The sequence below is a fragment of the Hyperoodon ampullatus genome (genome assembly GCF_949752795.1).
Source record: "Hyperoodon ampullatus genome assembly, chromosome: 2".
NCBI lineage: Eukaryota > Metazoa > Chordata > Mammalia > Artiodactyla > Ziphiidae > Hyperoodon > Hyperoodon ampullatus.
In genome coordinates, this window is record NC_136915.1 from 164,875,362 (window position 1) to 164,896,224 (window position 20,863).

General features: G+C 36.0%; 1 protein-coding gene across 1 annotated transcript in view; it reads left to right on the forward strand.

Moving 5' to 3' along the window:
- The window catches only part of COP1 (COP1 E3 ubiquitin ligase), a gene marked incomplete at its 5' end in the record, with an annotated part of 242,055 nt that overhangs the window by 20,783 nt on the left and 200,409 nt on the right, over positions 1–20,863 (forward strand). Inside the window, 2 exons of the mRNA XM_079698724.1 lie at positions 8,482–8,541; positions 18,575–18,672. Coding sequence (XP_079554850.1) covers positions 8,482–8,541; positions 18,575–18,672 — 158 coding nt within the window. The remainder of the gene's footprint in view (positions 1–8,481; positions 8,542–18,574; positions 18,673–20,863) is intronic.

Below are 20,863 nucleotides of genomic sequence, written 5' to 3' on the forward strand. Positions count from 1 at the left end.
TTTAATGCAGTATAAAACAGATGTGATGGTATTGTTACTCAGACTTACAAACATACTTACTCTGGGAACAGAAAGACCTCTTCCCCCAAATCTTAAAAATACTTTATTAGCGGTTTAAAAGGTTGGTGTATTAATATCTAGACCTTCTGTAATAGAAGAATTGGAGTGTTTACTCTTGTTCACTTAACAGTTGAGTTTTAGAAATTAACCACTATTGGGACAACAGAGTTTCATCCAAAGGAACAGTTTTATAAAATCAAAATAATATATGCAGTTATTAAGACAATATGGTGTTGGCAAAAGGGTAGACAGTTCAATATGAACAAACAGAGAGCCCAGAAATAGACCCACGGAAATGTAGTCAACTGATCTTTGACAAAGAAGCAGAGGCAAAACAGTGTAGGAAAGATAGTCTTTTTAGCAGATGGTGCTGGAACAACTGTTCATCCACATGCAAAAAAAAAAAAAAAAAATCTAAAAACAGACCTTATCTCTATTCACCAAATTACCTCAAGATGTATCACAGACCTAAATGTAAAATGCAAAACCATTAAATTCCTAGACGATGACAGGGAAAATCTAGATAACCTTGAGTTTGGTGAAGACTTTTTAGACACAACACCAAAGGCATGATCTATGAAAGAAAGGATCAAAAAACAGAACTTCTTTAAAACTAAAAATTTCTCCTCAAGGTGAGAGACACTGTCAAGAGAATGAAAATATAAGCCACAGATTTGGAGAAAATATTTCTAGAAGACATATCTCATATAGGATTTTTATCTAAAATATACAAAGAACTCTTAAAACTCAACAGTAAGAAAGCAACCTGATTTATTTATTAAAATTTTTTTTAATGTTTATTTATTTATTTTCTTATTAGTCACCCATTTTATACACATCAGTGTATACGTGTCGATCCCAATCTCCCAGTTCATCACCCCCCCCACCCCCTGCCACTTCCCTCCCTTGGTGTCCGTATGTTTGTTCTCTACTTCCGTGTCTCAGTTTCTGCTCTGCAAACCAGTTTGTCTGTACCATTTTCTAGGTTCCACATATATGCGTTAATATACAATACTTGTTTTTCTCTTTCTGACTTACTTCACTCTGTATGACAGTCTCTAGATCCATCCACATCTCTACAAAAGACCCAATTTCGTTCCTTTTTATGGCTGAGTAATATTCCATTGTATATATGTACCACATCTTCTTTATCCATTAGTCTGTCGATGGGCATTTAGGTTGCTTCCATGACCAGGCTATTGTAAATAGTGCTGCAGTGAACATTGGGGTGCATGTGTCTTTTTGAATTATGGTTTTCTCTGGGTATATGCCCAATAGTGGGATTGCTGGGCCATATGGTAATTCTATTTTTAGTTTTTTAAGGAACCTCCATACTGTTCTCCATAGTGGCTGTATCAATTTACATTCCCACCAACAGTGCAAGAGGGTTCCCTTTTCTCCACACCCTCTCCAGCATTTGTTGTTTGTAGATTTTCTGATGATGCCCATTCTAACTGGTGTGAGGTGATACCTCATTGTAGTTTTGATTTGCATTTCTTCTAATAATTATGATGTTATGATGTTGAGTGATGTTGAGCAGCTTTTCATGTGCTTCTTGGCCATCTGTATGTCTTCTTTGGAGAAATGTCTATTTAGGTCTTCTGCCCATTTTTGGATTGGGTTGTTTGTGTTTTTAATATTGAGCTGCATGAGCTATTTATATATTTTGGAGATTAATCCTTTGTCCGTTGATTCATTTGCAAATATTTTCTCTTATTCTGAGGGTTATCTTTTTGTCTTGTTTATGATTTCCTTTGCTGTGCAAAAGCTTTTAAGTTTCCTTAGGTCCCATTTGTTTATTTTTGTTTATATTTCCATTACTCTAGGAGGTGGATCAAAAAACGTCCTGCTGTGATTTATGTCAAACAGTGTTCTTCCTATGTTTTCCTCTAAGAGTTTGATAGTGCCCAGTCTTACATTTAGCTCTCTAATCCATTTTGAGTTTATTTTTGTGTATGGTGTTAGGGAGTGTTCTAATTTCATTCTTTTACATGTAGCTGTCCAGTTTTCCCAGCACCACTTATTGAAGAGGCTGTCTTTTCTCCATTGTATATTCTTGCTTCCTTTGTCAAAAATAAGGTGACCATATGTGCGTGGGTTTAACTCTGGGGTTTCTATCCTGTACCATGGATCTATATTTTTGTTTTTGTGCCAGTACCATACTGTCTTGATTACTGTAGCTTTGTAGTATAGGCTGAAGTCAGGGAGTCTGATTCCTCCAGCTCTGTTTTTTTCCCTCAATACTGCTTTGGCTATTTGGGGTCTTTTGTATCTCCATACAAATTTTAAGATTTTTTATTCTAGTTCTGTAAAAAATGCTATTGGTAATTTGATAGGGATTGCATTGAATCTGTCAATTGCTTTGGGTAGTATAGTCATTTTCACAATATTGATTCTTCCAATCCAAGAACATGGTATGTCTCTCTATCTGTTGGTATCATCTTTAATCTCTTTCATCAGTGTCTTATAGTTTTCTGCATACAGGTCTTTTGTCTCCCTAGGTAGGTTTATTCCTAGGTATTTTATTCTTGTTGTTGCAGTGGTAAATGGAAGTGTTTCCTTAATTTCTCATTCAGACTTTTCATCATTAGTGTATAGAAATGCAAGAGATTTCTGTGCATTAATTTTGTATCCTGCAACTTTACCAAATTCATTGATTAGCTCTAGTAGTTTTCTGGTGGCATCTGTAGGATTCTCTGTGTATAGTATCATGTCATATGAAAACAGTGACAGCTTTACTTCTTCTTTTCCAGTGTGTATTCCTTTTATTTCTTTTTCTTCTCTGAGTGAGTGCCGTGGCTAGGACTTCCAAGACTTTGTTGAATAATAGTGGTGAGACTGGACATCCTTGTCTTTTTTTTTTTTTTTTTTTTGACATCCTTGTCTTGTTCCTGATCTTAGAGGAAATGCTTTCAGTTTTTCACCATTGAGAATGATGTTTGCTGTGGTTTTGTCTTATATGGCCTTTATTATGTTGAAGTAGGTTCCCTCTGTGCCCACTTTCTGGAGAGTTTTTATCATAAATCGTTGTTGAATTTTGTTGAAAGCTTTTTCTGCATCTATTGAGATGATCATATGTTTTTTTTTCTTCAATGTGTTAATATGGTATATCACATTAATTGATTTGTGTATATTGAAGAATCCTTGCATTTCTGTGATAAATCCCACTTGATCATGGTGTGTGATCCTTTTAATGTGTTGTTGGATTCTGTTTGCTAGTATTTTGTTGAGGACTTTTGCATCTATATTCATCAGTGATATTGGTCTGTAATTTTCTTTTTTTATAGTACCTTTGTCTGATTTTGGTATTGGGGTGAAAGTGGCCTCATAGAATGAGTTTGGGAGTGTTTCTTCCTCTGCAATTTTTTGGAAGAGTTTGAGAAGGGTGGGTGTTAGCTCTTCTCTAAATGTTTGATAGAATTCCCCCGTGAAGCCATCTGGTCCTGGACTTTTGTTTGTTGGAAGATTTTTAATCATAGTTTCAATTTCATTACTTGTGATAGGTCTGTTCATATTTTCTGTTTCTTCCTGGTTCAGTCTTGGAAGCTTATACTATTCTAAGAATTTGTCCATTTCTTCCAGGTGGTCCATTTTATTGTCATAGAGTTGCTTGTAGTAGTCCCTTAGGATGCTTTGTATTTCTGCGGCGTTTGTTGTAACGTCTCCTTTTTCATTTCTAATTTTATTGATTTGAGTCCTCTCCCTCTTTTTCTTGATGAGTCTGGCTAATGGTTTATCAGTTTTGTTAATCTTCTCAAAGAATCAACTCTTAGTTTTATTGATGTTTGCTATTGTTTTCTTTTTTTCTCTTTCATTGATTTCTGCTCTGATGTTTATGATTTCTTTCCTTCTGCTAACTTTGGGTTTTGTTTGTTCTTCTTTGTCTAGTTCCTTTAGGTGTAACATTGTGTTGTTTATTTGAGATTTTTCTTGTTTCTTGAGATAGGTTTGTGTAGGTATAAACTTCCCTCTTAGAACTGCTTTTGCTGCATCGCATAGGTTTTGGATCATTGTGTTTTCATTGTCATTTCTCTCTAGGTATTCTCTGATTTCCTCTTTGATTGCTTTAGTGATCTCTTGGTTATTTAGTAACGTATTGTTTAGCCTCCATGTATTTGTGTTTTTTATATTTTTTCCCCTGTAATTGATGTCTAATCTCATAGCGTTGTGGTCAGAAAAGATGCTTGATATGATTTCAATTTTCTTAAATTTACTGAGGCTAGATTTGTGACCCAAGATGTGATCTATCCTGGAGAATGTTTTGTGTGCACTTGAGAAGAAAGTGTAATCTGCTGTTTTTGGATGGAATGTCCTATAAATATCACTTAAATCTATTAGGTCTGTTGTGTCATTTAAAGCTTGTGTTTCCTTATTAATTTTCTGTTTAGATGATCTGTCCATTTGTGTAAGTGAGGTGTTAAAGTCCCCCACTATTATTGTTACTGTTGATTTCCTCTTTTAGAGCTGGTAGCAGTTGCCTTATGTATTGAGGTGCTCCTATGTTGGGTGCATATATATTTATAATTGTTATATCTTCTTCTTGGATTGATCCCTTGATCATTACATAGTGTCCTTCCTTGTCTCTTGTAACATTTTTTATTTTAAAGTCTATTTTATCTGATCTGATATTCCTACTCTAGCTTTCTTTTGATTTCCATTTGCATGGAATATATTTTTCCATCCCCTCACTTTCAGTCTGTATGTGTCCCTAGGTCTGAAGTGGGTCTGTTGTAGATAGCATATATATGGGTCTTGTTTTTGTATCCATTCAGCCAGTCTATGTCTTTTGATTGGAGCATTTAATCCATTCACGTTTAAGGTAATTATTGATATGTATGTTCCTATTACCATTTCCTTAATTTGGGGGGCTTTGTTTTTGTAGCTCCTTTTCTTCTCTTGTGTTTCCCACTTAGAGAAGTTCCTTTAACATTTGTTGTCGAGCTGGTTTGGTGGTGCTGAATTCTCTTAGCTTTTGCTTGTCTGTAAAGCTTTTGATTTCTCCATGGAATTTGAATGAGATCCTTGCTGGGTAGGGTAATCTTGGTTGTAGGTTCTTCCCTTTCATCACTTTAAGTATATCATGCCACTCCCTCTGGCTTGTAGAGTTTCTGCTGAGAAATCAGCTGTTAACCTTATGGGAGTTCCCTTGTATGTTATTTGTCATTTTTCCTTTGCTACTTTCAGTAATTTTTCTTTGTCTTTAATTTTTGCCATTTTGATTACTATGTATCTCGGTGTGTTTCTCCTTGGATTACATTGTATGGGACTCTCTGCGCTTCCTGGACTTGGGTGGCTATTTCCTTTCCCATGTTAGGGAAGTTTTCGACTCTAATCTCTTCAGATATTTTCTCGGGTCCTTTCTCTCTTTTCCTTCTGGGACCCCTATAATGTGAATGTTGTTGCGTTTAATGTTGTCCCAGAGGTCTCTTAGGCTGTCTTCATTTCTTTTCGTTCTTTTTTCTTTATTCTGTCCGCAGCAGTGAATTCCACTATTCTGTCTTCCATGTCACTTATCCGTTCTTCTGCCTCAGTTATTCTGCTATTGATTCCTTTTAGTTTATTTTTCGTTTCAGTTATTGTATTGTTCATCTGTGTTTGTTTGTTCTTTAATTCTTCTAGATCTTTGTAAAACATTTTTTGCATCTTCTCAATCTCTGCCTCCATTCTTTTAACGAGGTCCTGGATCATCTTCACTATCATTATTCTGAATTCTTTTTCTGGAAGATTGCCTATCTCCATTTCATTTAGATGTTTTCCTAGGGGTTTATCTTTTTCCTTCATCTCGTACATAGCCCTCTGCCTTTTCATCTTGTCTATCTTTCTGTGAATGTAGTTTTTGTTCCACAGGTTGCAGGATTGTAGTTCTTTTTGCTTCTGCTAGCAACCTCATTTAAAAATGGACCAAAGACCTTAACTGTCACCTCAGAGATTTACAGATGGTAAATAAGCATGTGAAGAGATGCTCCATATCATCATAGCCATCAGGGAAATGCAAATGAAAATAACAACGAGACATTGCTAAAACACCTGTCAGAATGGCTAAATCTTGAGCACTGACACCACCAAATACTGAGGAGGATGTGGAGCAACAGAACTCTCATTTTTTGTTAGTGGGGATAAAAATGGTACAGGTACTTTGGAAGACAGTTTGGTTGATTTCTTATAAAACTAATCTACTCTTAGCATATGATTCAACAATTATACTCCTTGGTATTTACCCAAAGGTGTTGAAAACTTAGGACCACACAGAAACCTGCACAAAGATGCTTGTAGCAGCTTTATTCATAATTGCCAGATCTTGGAAGCAACGAAGATGTCCTTTAGTAGGTGAATGGATAAATAAACTACAGTATACCCAGTCACTGGAATATTATTCAGCACTGAAAAGAAATTAGCTATCAAGCCATGAAAAGATATGGAAGAACCTTAAATGCATATTACTAAGTGGAAGAAGCCAATATGAAAAGGCTACATACTATATAGTCCCAACTATCTGACTTTCTGGAAAAAACAAAACTATGGAGACAATAAAAAAATCAGTGGATGTGGGTAAGGGGAGAGAAATGAATAGGCAGAGCATAGAGGATTTTTAGGGCAGTGTAAATAATATGTATTGTATTATAATGGTGGGTATATGTCATTATACTTTTGCCTAAATGCATAGAATGTACAACATGAAGAATGAACCCTAAGGTAAACTTTGGAGTTTGGGTGATTATGATGTGTCAATGTAGGTTCATGCTTGGTTAAAAAAATGCCCTGTTCTTGTGAGTGATGATAATAGGGGAGGCTGTGCACATGTGGGGGCAGGGGAGATCTCTATACCATCCTTTCAGTTTTGTTGCAAATGTAAAACTCCTCTAAAAAAATAAAGTCTTTAAAGTGGGGGGATAAATATTGCCTCAACTCCGGGTTTTGGGCCTTAAGATACCTGCTTGAGCACCCACTGTACCAGTGTGAAATAAAATTTGTCCATCTTAGATCTGTTCTTCAGCATCGTTTAGTTGCAAACTGAGATCACAGAGCAGCCTCCACAGCTCATCCACATGTCCTCAGAAGGGAGCCGCACCCCTGCTTCCTTAATTTCATCAGGCAGGAGCAAGATGGACTTTGTTCCAAAAGAAAAATTACCAGATCCCCACATTTAGGAGATTTCCCTTTATTCTGAGTCTGGGAGAGTAAAGACTGACAAAACCAGTGCAGTCTAAGCCAGCACACTATACATGATGAAACTCTGAGCTTGTGCAACATTGAGATTTTATAACTTATTTATAACCTCACATTCTAAGATAGTATTTATGCCCAGGAAACTTTTCTTGAAGGGAGTGGGTAAGTTTTCATTTACAGTTTAATTGTCACGTGACATCAATAAGCATTGGATTTGAATACCAGTAACAGGAAACTCGATAATTACTGGCTTAAGCAAGTTAGGATTTACTTTTTCATGTAATGTGTAGTCCAGAGATTGACAATCCATGGATGATGCAACTGCTGAAGGATGTTATCAAGGAACCCCGTATCCTGTCTTCTTAGCTTATGTTTGTTGTCTTCATGATCTCAAGATGGCTGTTGTATCTCTGGAGACTTCATCAGAGTTTTTGGAGGGAGGAAGGGGGAACGATAAAGGGAAATTGCTTCTTAGAAGGCTTTGCATTTTTCTGGTAGACTGTACCCTCTCAGAGATTGATAACCCCCTTTCCTTGGCCAGAACATGTGGCATAGTTGGTATGACTTGATATTTATCTCATGGTATCTGGAAGTAGTATAGAATAGTGGTTGAGAACATGGATCTAAGTTTGAAAGTTGGCTGTGTTACTTCTTAGCTGTGTGACTTTTGACATTCTGTGTCTCAATTTCCTTATCTATAAAGTGGGTCTAGTAATAGGTACCTATGCTGTTGAAAGGATTAAGTGAGTTAATATATGTCATTGTTTTAATGGACATGCATAGTTTGTGTTAAGTATTAGTTATCATTAGCGTCTTCACTACCTAGAAGATTTATTGAGATTGGAACTGTAAATTTATCACTCAGGAAATTCATTTCCTTTGAGATAGGAAATAGAACATTTAGATGGTTTTGTACCAGGGATGATTGAAAAAGATGGTAGAACTTAAGCACTCGTGATTGCATTATACTATCAAAATTTATGGTCAAGTTGAAGTATTGGAGTCAGTTAAATTATTCATTTAATTCATCTTAGAACTTGATGGTGCTTAGGGCCATCTTGAACAAATTGTCATTTTACCAGCAGTCCCCTAAAGTTCATTCAGCTCAGTAGAAATTTCATCTCATCAATAGAAAGTTTGAAGACTTAGCTATGTATTGAAATACGATATTGTTGGTATTGTTACTGACTTTTTCCAATTTGTAATCAGTCTACTTAAAAAAATGTATTAATTATTTTTCTTTTTTGTTTGTAGCCCTATCTGCTTTGATATGATTGAGGAAGCATACATGACGAAGTGTGGCCACAGCTTTTGGTAAGATGATTTTATTTAGTGAAATTGTCTTTTGGCAATTTTTAACTTGTGTGTAAATGTAGCCAGTGAGAAGTTATGTTTTTAAAGCTACTGTTGGTTATTTTGAATCCTATTTCCTTGACCGATATACCTTTACAGGTTTGACAGCTCAAGGCAAACATGTGGTTGGTGGTATAATTTCTGTGAAATACTTAGATTTACTATCAGCCTTATAGATGAAACTATAATAATAAACTTTTGGGTTTCTTAATTGTTTAAAGAGCTTTGACTGCTGTTTTAGGAAATTGGGGGGTGCTGGGTAATTAGGATGAAGCATGAAGCACCTTTAACTCACTTGTGGGGGATAGATGCGAGGGCCATTAAAGCAGGCTGGAAGGTCATTGGAAAAGGATATTAGAGGATTAAAAAGTTCTGTGTTCTTTAACACTTTGCTCAGTGCTGTCTTTAGGTTATATGTCATGCTAATCTGTATATTTTAAAAGATTTTCAGTTGTGATAAAATATACTTATCTTAACATTTACCATCTTAACCATTTTTAAGTGGAGTAGTATTGAGTATTGTAACATTGTTGTGCAAATCAGTCTCCAGAACGTTTTTATCTTGCAAAACTGAAACTATACCCATTAAACAACAAGTGCCATTTCCCTCTTATCCCAACCTCTGTCAATCACCATTCTACTTTTTGTGACTACTCTGGATACCTCATATAAATGGAATCAAACAGTATTCGTCTTTTGTGACTAGCTTATTTCACTTAGCAGAGTGTGCTCAAGTTTTATCCATGTTGTAGCATGTGTCAAAATTTCCTTCCTTTTTGAGACTGAATAACATTCCATTGCATATACAGTTGTTCCTCTGTATCTGCGGGTTCAGCATCTGTGGGTTCCACCAACCATGGTTCCAAAGTATTTGAAAAAAAAATTCCAGAAAATTCCAAAAAGCACAACTTGAATTTGCAGTTCACTGGCAACTATTTACATAGCATTTACATTGTATTAGTTATTATAAGTAACCTAGAGATGATTTAAAGTATACAGTAAGATGTACAGTAGGTTATATGCTAATACTACACCATTTTATATAAGGGACTTGAAGATCCTTGGATTTTGGTATCTATGGGGGTCCTGACAGCAATTCGCTGTGGATACTGAGGGATGACCATATATATCATATTTTGTTTGTGCATTCTTCTCTCTATGGACACTTGGGTTGCTTTCAGCTGTTAACTATTGTTAATAATGTTTCTTTGAACATTGGTGTATAAATAGCTTTTTGAAATCCTGCTTTCAGTTCTTTCAGGTATATACCTGGAAGCAGAATTGCTGGATCATATGGTACATCTGTGTTTAATCTTCTGCAGAACCTCCACACTCTTTTTCATACCTGCAGCACCATTTTACATTCCCACCAACAGTGCACAAGGGTTCCAATTTTTCCACATCCTTTCCAACACTTGTTATTTTCTGTTTTTTTTTTAATAGTGGTCATCCTAATGGGTATGTAATTTGTGTATGTTTAATTCCTTTAGTTTATTTACCTATTTATTTGATTGGAGGTGGTATATTCTACTTGCAGTCAGTCATCTCCCTAAATTATTTACCCTCTTTGTTTAGTATTTCTGTTGTGTTCTAATATATCTTATTATTCTAATTCATGTTGAAGTTAGACCCACAATTTCATACTGAGGTTGAATATGATATCTGGTAGGTTGATATCCATTAGTGAAGACGAGTATTGTCACCAGTTTGTAAGTCCTTTAGTTTGATCTGGAGTGCAGTGCTTTGTTGATAGGTATATCCAATCTGCCAGTCATTTAAAAAGAAATTTTAGAATAAAAATAGCTTTCTTAGCTTGTATTATCTATGTCCTTTATTAAAATAAAAGTTATTAAAATGATAAGAACAATGTATACTGTTGGCTATAAAAACTTTCAATGTACAGAAAGGTATAATATGAAATGTAAATGTTTCCCTTCCCCTGGCCTTTCTTTTCTACTTCCTCAAAGATTATCTCTGGTAAGAAGTGATTGTGTATTCTTTCAGAATCTTTTTGTTGGTTTTTAAAAAAGGCCATCTTGCCTTCTTAAATAATTTTTATTTCCTGCTATATATTGCATTGACATTATTATCATTTGTGAATCACTTTCTTCTGTATATTGCTACTGAAATTCTGGTCATGTGGGTCTTGACACATGTATGGTCTTGGTCTTTTCAGGCTGATTGTTTAGCAGTAGTGTTCTCTTTGGTCCATTAATTGATACAGCACCTTAGCATTCCATAGGAAATCATATACTTCTCTTAGAGACTTTGGATTTTGATTATTCTGGAAAATTGGGTGATTTATGGTAGGCTTTCTCAACCTTGGTAGTACTGACATATTAGACCAGATAATTCTTTGTTGTGGGTAACTGTCCTTGGTATTTTAGATTGTTTAGCAGTATCCCTGGCTTCTGTAATAACCCAGTAACAACCCTTCTACTCCAAGTTGTGACAACCAAAAATGTCTCCAACCATTGCCAGATATCCCTTAGAGGACAAAGTAGCCCTTAGTTGAGAACTACAGATATAAAGCTAAAAGAGCAAGTTCTTGAAGTTGGTGGACCAGGAATCTAGGTCTGGGTCTAAAACTTAGCTTTGTCAAGTCAGTCAGCATATCTGCTGCTGCTGCTCTCTGGCCCCCAACCCCCATTGTCTTCCTACCCTTTCACTTCTCTTCTTTCACAGATTTGAAGGTGTTGAAGTGTGAAACAGATTGTAAAGCGAGGTTTCCATTTTTCCTAATTGCCCTTGTCTAACATATTCACTGTGGCATTTAAAAAACTTAAGAGTCTGCTGAATCAGTTCAATGTTCTTGCTTCAGTATGCTGTGAAGTACAATAAATTACTGATTGACTTTATAACTGGACAGGCCTGGCCTTTTCAGTGAGTCCTGTAATCTTCATGGTGTGAGTTTAGTTCATTGGTTTCTTTTTTTTTTTTTTTTTTTTTTTTGCGGTACACGGACCTCCCACTGCTGTGGCCTCTCCCGTTGCGGAGCACAGGCTCTGGACGTGCAGGCTCAGCGGCCATGGCTCATGGGCCCAGCCCCTCCGCGGCATGTGGGATCCTCCCGGACCGGGGCACAAACCCACGTCCCCTGCATCGGCAGGCGGACTCCCAACCACTGCGCCACCAGGGAAGCCCCGTTGGTTTCTTAAATACCTTCTTTTTACCTTCAAATAAAAATAAAGTTTAGATCTTTGTTACAATTCAAGTTACTTTGTTACACTCTGATGTGATTGTGTTTTTAAAATATATATATATATGTTTATTTATTTATTTTTAGCTGCGTTGGGTCTTCGTTGCTGTGCGCAGGCTTTCTCTAGTTGTGGCGAGTGGGGGCTACTCTTTATTGTGGTGCATGGGCTTCTCACTTGTGGTGGTTTCTCCTGTTGTGGAGCACAGGCTCTAGGGTGCGGGCTTCAGTAGTTGTGGCTCACGGGCTCTAGAGTGCATGCTCAGTAGTTGTGGCACACAGGCTTAGTTGCTCCACGGCATGTGGGATCTTCCCGGACCAGGGATCGAACCCGTGTCCCCTGCATTGGCAGGCGGATTCTTAACCACTGTGCCACCAGGGAAGTCCCTGTGATTGTGTTTTAAAATACCTACCAGAAAGCAGGTGTTGGTAGGATAGGGATGATAACATTGGTAGGAGCCAATAAACCTGGAAACTGACAGTCCCATTGCCAGGCTTGATGAACTGTGAGACATTTTGTTCTTTTGTTGAAAGTAAAAGCTCTTAATTATTTACCATGAGACATGAGAGGCTTGTGGAACTTCAGTCATTAACAGTAGCCTGTTGTATCAACTGTTTGCTAAGTTGAACCCTGGCTGGTTACCTGGAGCCAAGCAGTATACCACTTCAAGGCTCCATCCAGATTATTAACACTAAATCAAATTGGGCCACATCAACTGTTTATTCCTTGTCCCACTTAAAAATGATAAGTCTTTCCTAGTAACAGGTTGGAGACATTATAGCGGGAAGTTCTTTCACTTTAAATCATTCCCACTTCACAGTGAACCTGCTATTAGCTATAATCTAACTGAAACTCAATGATATAATTTTAAAAATCTGGCTTCTGTATGACATAGAGGTAAGGTTTGCTCTTTCTCTTTCCCCTTTGCTGCCTCCAGCTTGTCCCCTGCCCTCTGCTTCTCAGACCTCATGTATGTCAGCTCCTGATTTACTGTTTGCTTCAATACAAACTAGTTATAATTAACAGGGTCCCTCAGTGTTGTCATCTTGCAGCAAGCCTGTGATCAAGACTCAGTGTCAGTTTGCCTTTTGGGACTTTTGACTAATCCATCATCTCCTACCTTACTATTAGTCTTTTTTTGTACCTGGTTCTTATATACAACCACTGGTACTGATTTTTTTTTTCTGTTCTTTTTATAGTTCCTTCTTTTTTGAGAATTTTCTAGTTATTCAGTTTTCTGTATCTACTCATCGCTGTTGACACAGACAGAAGAATCAATTATATTTTGTAGGTAGGTATATACTTAATAGAAGAAACAGAGCAACTATATACATCTGTGGAGGAATAGTCATTCTTTGTGGTCAGATCTACACTTACCAGGGGACATACCGTTAGCACACTGTGCTTCTGAATATACTTTTTTAAGAGTTGCAGTGTGAGTAGCTATTGAAAATTTCTCAGGTAGACCCAAAATATATATCCTTCTTATCTCTTTTTGCCCACCTATTTTGATCACTAGTTTAGGCATATACTCTTCTTTTGGAATCCAAAACATTGCATTTGGGCTGGTGTTGGTCAAGGAGATAGATGAGTGATAATGAATTAGAGTTACTGTATTGAGACTTTCTCGCAGTGTTTTATATGACCCAGGAGGCAGCAGAAGTATGTTTCTTTTTTGGTTATATCTATTTTCTCATGCATTCAGAATGTATTGAGTTCCAACTCTTTAACAGGATATTGTGCTAGATATTGAGGGTACAGAGATGAGTAAAACAAATCTCTGCTTTTAATGAGCAAATAGAAGAGGGGCTGACAAACACATACACAGATTAAGTACAGAATAAGACAGTTACTATTTCTCAGACTAGGGAGGGTCTACCCAAGGTGGTAGTGAGACAATAGATGTTATAAAATAAACTTGATGCATCTTGTTATCACTGCAGTTTTATACAGTGGCGTGTAATTTGATTCATTTAAATTTTATAGTATAGATGGATATTATCCAGTACAATGCAGAAAAGTCATTTGAGCTTCTGTTTCTGAGGACAGTTCCTTCTGGTTGTGTCCTAGACTATCTTTTTCTTCTAGGAGAGGATGGTATGGTAGTAAGCTTACTGACAAGGGATATGATTAGGATGCTGAAGAAGGGAGAGGAGAATGTTCTATTGGATTCAGGAATAATTTCATGTATATTTCAAACTCTTTCTCTGGCTTAACAATTTAGCTTGTTTTTCTTGTCATTTTATTTGCTCATTTTCTGACTACCATTTCTTTTCAAAAGCCATTTGCTAAAACCCCAAATGTCCTTCTTCTGCTTATCTGTCAGTTCCCTGTCTCCTGTCTTTAATAACCTCATATTCTCTCCTTCATGACTTGCTTTATTTGAACTTGCAGGGTTTTGTTTTTTTTTTTTGGCTGCACAGCACAGCTTGTGGGGTATTAGTTCCCCGACCAGGGATTGAACCTGGGCCATGGCAGTGACAGCACTGAGTCCTAACCACTGGACTGCCAGGGAATTCCCTGAAGGTTTTTTTTTAAAGGATTAAATCTTGTCATGTTGGCATGTATTCTGGTAATATTAACTCATTTCCTTTTCCCCTAAGCAGACTATAAATGTTCCCATGTTGGAGCTCTTAATCTATTGTATTTGCATATCTTCTTTATGCTTTTCCCTTGCAATAAAATGAAAAAAAATTAGTATGTTATTTCTTTCATTGAAATTTCCATGTAGGAAGTTTCCTCTCAGATATGGAGCCTATCTTTTGGTAATATGGTATTCCTAGCCTTGTCATAGTTGCAGGAGCTGAAGATATTGTTTCTGGAACACTGTGCAAGTCATTTGTTCTGTATGTAATATTTGAGTACCTGTTATATGCCAGGTGTTTAATCTTTGGGCCCCTGTACTGTGCCAAAGACCACGCTACATTGATTCCCTACAATGTCCTTCTTTTTGTTTGTCTTGCAAGTAACAAATGTGAGATGAGAAAGTAGATGACAACTAGAACAGAGCAACCTGATGGATGTAGCGTTTTGTTTTGATAAGGTGGAGGGAAGTAGGTATATATAAAAATCTGCTTCAGTTTATGAAGCTGAAGCAAATTTATAGTAACTTGGACACAGGATAAAAGAGTTACTGTCTTTTTAGGAATCATCTTATATGTAAATCACCCTTTTAATTTCTTAGAAGTAATTTTTTTTCCTGATTGTTAGGAGCAGTACATGTTTACTATAGAAACTTGTAGACACCTACAAAGAAAAAGTTTCCCATAATTATATTACCCAGTGGCACATACTGTTAACATTATGGTGAATGTCTTTTTCAGTTTATTTTAAATGTTCACATTTAAATGCTTTCAGTTTTTGTGTGGAATCTTTAGGATTTTCTATATAGAGTATCATGTCATCTGCATACAATGACAGTTTTACCTCTTCCCTTCCAATCTGGATACCTTTTATTTCTTTTTCCTGTCTGGTTGCTGTGGCTAAAACTATTAGAACTAATAAATGAATTGAGCAAGGTGCAGGATACAAGATCAATATACAGAAATCTGTTCCATTTATTTACACTAACAATGAAATATCAGAGAAAGTAAAAAAAAATCCCATTTAAAATCACATCAAAAAATTAAAATACCTAGGAATAAACCTAACCAAGGATATGAAAGACCTGTACGCTGAGAATGATAAAACATTGATAAAGGAAACTGAAGATGATATAAAGAAATGGAAAGATATCCTCTGCTGTTGGATTGGAAGAATTAATGTTGTTAAAATAGCAATATTCCCCAAAGCAATCTACAGATTTAATGCAATCCCTATCAAATTACCCATGATATTTTTCACAGAGCTTGAACAAATAATCATAAAATTTATATGGAACCACAGAAGACCTAGACTTGCCAAAGCAATTCTGAGGAAAAACAGCAAAGCTGGAAGCATAACCCTCCCAGACTTCAGACAATACTACAAAGCTACAGGAATCAAAACAGTGTGATATTGACACAAAAACAGACATATGGATCAATGGAACAGAATAGAGAGCCCAGAAATAAACCCACACACTCATGGTCAATTACTCTTCGACAAAGGAGGCAAGAATATACAGTGGAGAAAAGACAGTCTCATCAGCAAGTGGTGTTGGGAAAGCTGGACAGCTGCATGTAAATCCATGAAGTTAGAACACTCCCTTACAGTATACACAAAAATAAACTCAAGGGGCTTCCCTGGTGGCGCAGTGGTTGAGAGTCCACCTGCCGATGCAGGGGACACGGGTTCGTGCCCCGGTCCAGGAAGATCCCACATGCCGCGGAGCGGCTGGGCCCGTGAGCCATGGCCGCTGAGCCTGCGCGTCCGGAGCCTGTGCTCCGCAACAGGAGAGGCCACAACAGTGAGAGGCCCGAGTACCACACACACAAAAAAAAAACCCTCAAAATGGCTTAAAGACTTAAATATAAGACATGACAACATAAAAATTCTAGAGGAGAACATAGGCAAAACATTCTCTGACATAAGTTGCAGTAATATTTTCTTAGTTCAGTCTCTCAAGGCAAAAGAAATAAAAATAAACAAATGGGACCTAATCAAACTTATATGCCTTTGCACAGCAAAGGAAACCATAAACAAAACAAAAGACCACCTACAGACTGGGAGAAAATGTTTGCAAGTGATGCAGCCAACAAGGGCTTAATTTCTTAAATATACAGAGAGCTCTTGCAACTCAATGTCAAAAAAAACAACCATTCAAAAAATGAGCAGAAAACCTAAATAAACATTTCTCCAAAGAAGACATACAGATGGCCAACAGGTCACCTGAAAAGATGCTCCACATCACTAAGTTTTAGAGAAATGCAAATCAGAACTACAATAAGGTATCACCTCACACTGGTCAGAGTGGCCATCATCAAAAAGTCTACAAATAAATAAGTGCTGGAGAGGGTGTGAAGAAAAAGGAACCCTCCTACACTGTTGGTGGCAATGTAAATTGTTGCAGTCACTGTGGAAAAGTTTGGAGGTTCCTTAAAAAACTAAAAATAGAGTTACCATATGACCCTGCAATCCCACTCCTGGGCATATATCTGGAGAAAACTGTTAATTCAAAAAGGTTCATACATCCCAATGTTCATAGCAGCACTATTTACAATAGCCAAGGCACAGAAGCACCCTAAATGTCCATCAACAGATGAATGGATAAAGAAGATGTGGTATATATACAGTGGAATATTAGCCATTAAAAAGAGTGAAATACTGCCATTTGTAGCAACATGGATGGACCTAGGGATTATTATACAAAGGAAGTAAGTCAGGCAGAGAAAGACAAATATTATATCACTTATATGTGGAATCTAAAAAAATAATATGAATCAACTAACTTACAAAACAGAAACAGACTGACACACCTAGAAAACAAACTTATTACCAGAGGGGAGCGATAAATTAGGACTATGGGATTAATAGATATACATTACTATATATAAAATATATAAACAGCAAGGATTTGCCATATAACACATGGAACTATATTTAATCCCTTGTAATAACCTATAATGGAAAAGAATCTGACGCTGTTCATCTGATACTAACACAATATTGTAAATCAACTGTAGTTTAATAAATACAATTTAGAAGTTTTAAAAAATGTACACATACATAATTTTTTAAAACAAATGGAATTGTATCCACTGTGTTAGAGGTTATTTTTATTTAGTAACATAATTATATAGTGACTTTTTTCCTAATGTCAATTTGATATTTCTTTGGCGTTTAGTTGAATGACATTTTCAGAGTTTTTTGTTATAAGACAATACACAATTGTAAAAAACCAAACATTACAGAAATATATAATCTAAGAAGGCAAAAATTTCTCATAATCATATTTCTCCAGCTGTACCTATTAATAGTTATTAGATTATTTTTCATGGCGTATAGTTACATATTACAGTGTGACTTTTATTGGCTGTATACATTGCATTGGATTGATGTTTACAAATTTATGTAGCCAATTTCCTAGTGTTTTGGTTGCTTCTAATTTGTTTTGCTATTTACAGATAACTTTGAATTGAACATCTTTCTACATATATATATCTGCTTATTTCCATAGAATAAATTCCTAGAAGTAAAATCACTACATCAAAGAGGATACACAGCCTTAAGGTTTTCCATACAACTTGCCTTCTAGAAAGTGGCAGTTCCTGCAGCAGTACATGAAATTATTCATATCTACATGTACTCCTTAACTCTGACAGTTTTTTCTTTATTTTTCTATTCTGATTGGTAAAAACTAATATATAATTTTAAATCAATTTTTTATCCTAATGAAAGTGATGATTTCCCATGCTTATTGACTAATTTTTGTCTTGCTGATTTTTCTGTTCTTCTCTTATTTTCTTTTCATTTGAATGAGCTTTTTTTGTATTGAGGATATCAGCACTCCAAGAATACAGATAGTCTGTTTGCTTAACTAAATTACAGGCATTTGTTTTTCTTGGTGTTGTTATATACTGTTTAAATTGCATAAACTTAAAAGTTAGTATATCTTTTAAAATTTTATATCCAGTAGGCTTGTTATTTGAGTTTATTTTTAAATAATATTTTAAAATAACTTTTGTATACTATTATCTAATAAATGCCCTATGTATCTTCTTTATAATATAAAAGTATAAGCTGAAAAAAATTTGATAACTGCTAGATAACTTATGTTGAAAATGAGGAATAGAAAACTAATAGGCACTATTTTGTGACTAGTTTATTAATTTGTCACTGATTTAATCAAGCTGTTTTATTTTTTCTCTTGTTAATAGCTACAAGTGTATTCATCAGAGTTTGGAGGACAATAATAGATGTCCCAAGTGTAACTATGTTGTGGATAATATTGACCATCTGTATCCTAATTTCTTGGGTGAGTCTTTGGAATGATTTTTAATTTTTAAAAATATTTAGTTCCCAGAAGGGTGTGTTAGCACTAATTTATTTAGAGAACGTAGCTTAGAGGTAAGCAGTCTCTCTCTCCTACTCACCAGGATGCTTTTCCCAATCTTCCCCAGGTTGTGACATTGATTCTATACCATATGTACCATATCATATTATATTTAAGTTTCATTAAAAAAAATTGACTGGTACAACTCTTAGTTTCTTACATTGATGGCTGGACAGAATGTGAAGCTAAAGGAGAATGCCAGTGTTCCAGATACCTGTCTCTATATCATGTTGTGCATTCCTGTTGTTTCTCCTTCTGGGGCAGAAGTGAGAAGCAATGGAGGAAAAGGTTAATGGAGAGGCAGAAGGGAGATAAAACTTGTATATGAGGACTCCTAGATGGGGGAAGAGAGTCTGTGACCTGGGGAGGCAATTGAAAAGTAAAACTGGGGAAAGAAAGACATGGATATGGAACTTTTGAGGGAGGAATGGTGACTGGAGAAGAGAGACACAAATAGGGAACCCTTAAGGTAAATGGTAAGTGATTGGGAATAGTATCTAGTAAGAGACCAATTATGAAAAATCTAAAAATTCAACATGTTGAAAAGCCTAAGATATTGTGGAAAATCTTTAAGAGTTTTTGGGAATGAAGATTAATTTTCCAAAGATTAATTTTCAGGTATGGGTAGGCATGAAGTAGGGCACTATTGGGTATGTATATCAGAAAAGATAATTCTTCATTCTAAAGAGTAACACACTCAGAGTTAAGGAGGTGATGTCTACTTGTGTATTAGATTCTGACTTGCCAGTGCTTTGGTTGCAGTTTTTGTTTGGTGGTTTATAATACATCATGAATTGGAACCTTTTCAGCCATTGCTTTCCTTTTTTTATCTCTGCTCTAAAATTACATTGGCTTCAATCCTTTTTTCTCTTTCACTCTTCAGTACAATCCAATATTTTTTCATAAAGGAAAATCATCAGATGATTGCATAGCAGAAAAGAACCCTGAAGGAAATATTTTGAAGATTTTCTGTTGGAACACCAAGTTCTTCTAGATAGATAAAGTCTTGTGGCAAACTAGGAGAATGAACTTAGGAAAAGAAGAAACACCGAGTGGTATGATACTCTGTGGGACTGGACTTCATGAGCTAAGTTAGATGAAATGGAAACCAAAGTCCCACAAAGCAGAACCCTTTGTTCATGAACTCAGAAACATGGATTGATGCTGCTTTGTGCATCTAGAATCACTTTTCTATGAGTTGTCATAACTTTCGAAAATTACTTCTTCTTTTGGAATGGTTAAATACAGAAAGGAATCCAAGGGTCTGAAGATTTTGGTATTGATATTTACCAAATTTAATGAGTCCAAATTCTGTTATGTGAATTTCTAAATAGTGAGAGAGAGAGAGAACACCATTATACTGATATGGAAGGAATATGAAAATACAGCACTAAGATGTAAAGTAATTTCATACTTTATATATTCTCAGATGTATATATTCAGTGAATAGTGAAGTCATAATTACTGATTTCCTAAGCTAGAAATTATCTTGGCAATGATACAGGTTTTTTTGTTTTTTAAAAAAATATTTATTTATTTATTTATTTATTTATTTATTTATTTGGCTGCGCCAGATCTTAGCTGTGGCACGAGGGATCCTCACTGCCACACACGGGATCTTTGTTGTGACATGTGGCCTCTTAGTTGCGGCATGCAGTATCTAGTTCCCTGACCAGGGATTGAACCCGGGCCCCCTGCATTGGGAGCACGGAGTCTTAACTGCTGGACCACCAGAGAAGTGTTTTTAACCTTCTCTTTATATGGATAAAAATTTTTGGTTTTGGGTAATTGGAGTGTTTTATGCCCGTATTTGAAGTCTTTTAATCATAGTGCAGCTTCCAGTGTGATTATTTATGTCAGCCATAGAAATAACATTTCATCCTGATACATCTATTTCTGTTGTACTGCCCATCACCCTTTCCAGTCTTTACCTTTGTACAGTGATGGTCAAATCCTTCGGTTCCCGTGCACTCAGGATGCTACTGAGATCTGTTTCTGAAAGTGGAATATCATTTGTTTTTTCTGTACTGAAAAAACTATTCCCATTGCTTTAGTCTGAGATTATATGATTTGTATAGTGCCTGTAGTTCTTGGTTGGATTAAAAAGACCTTG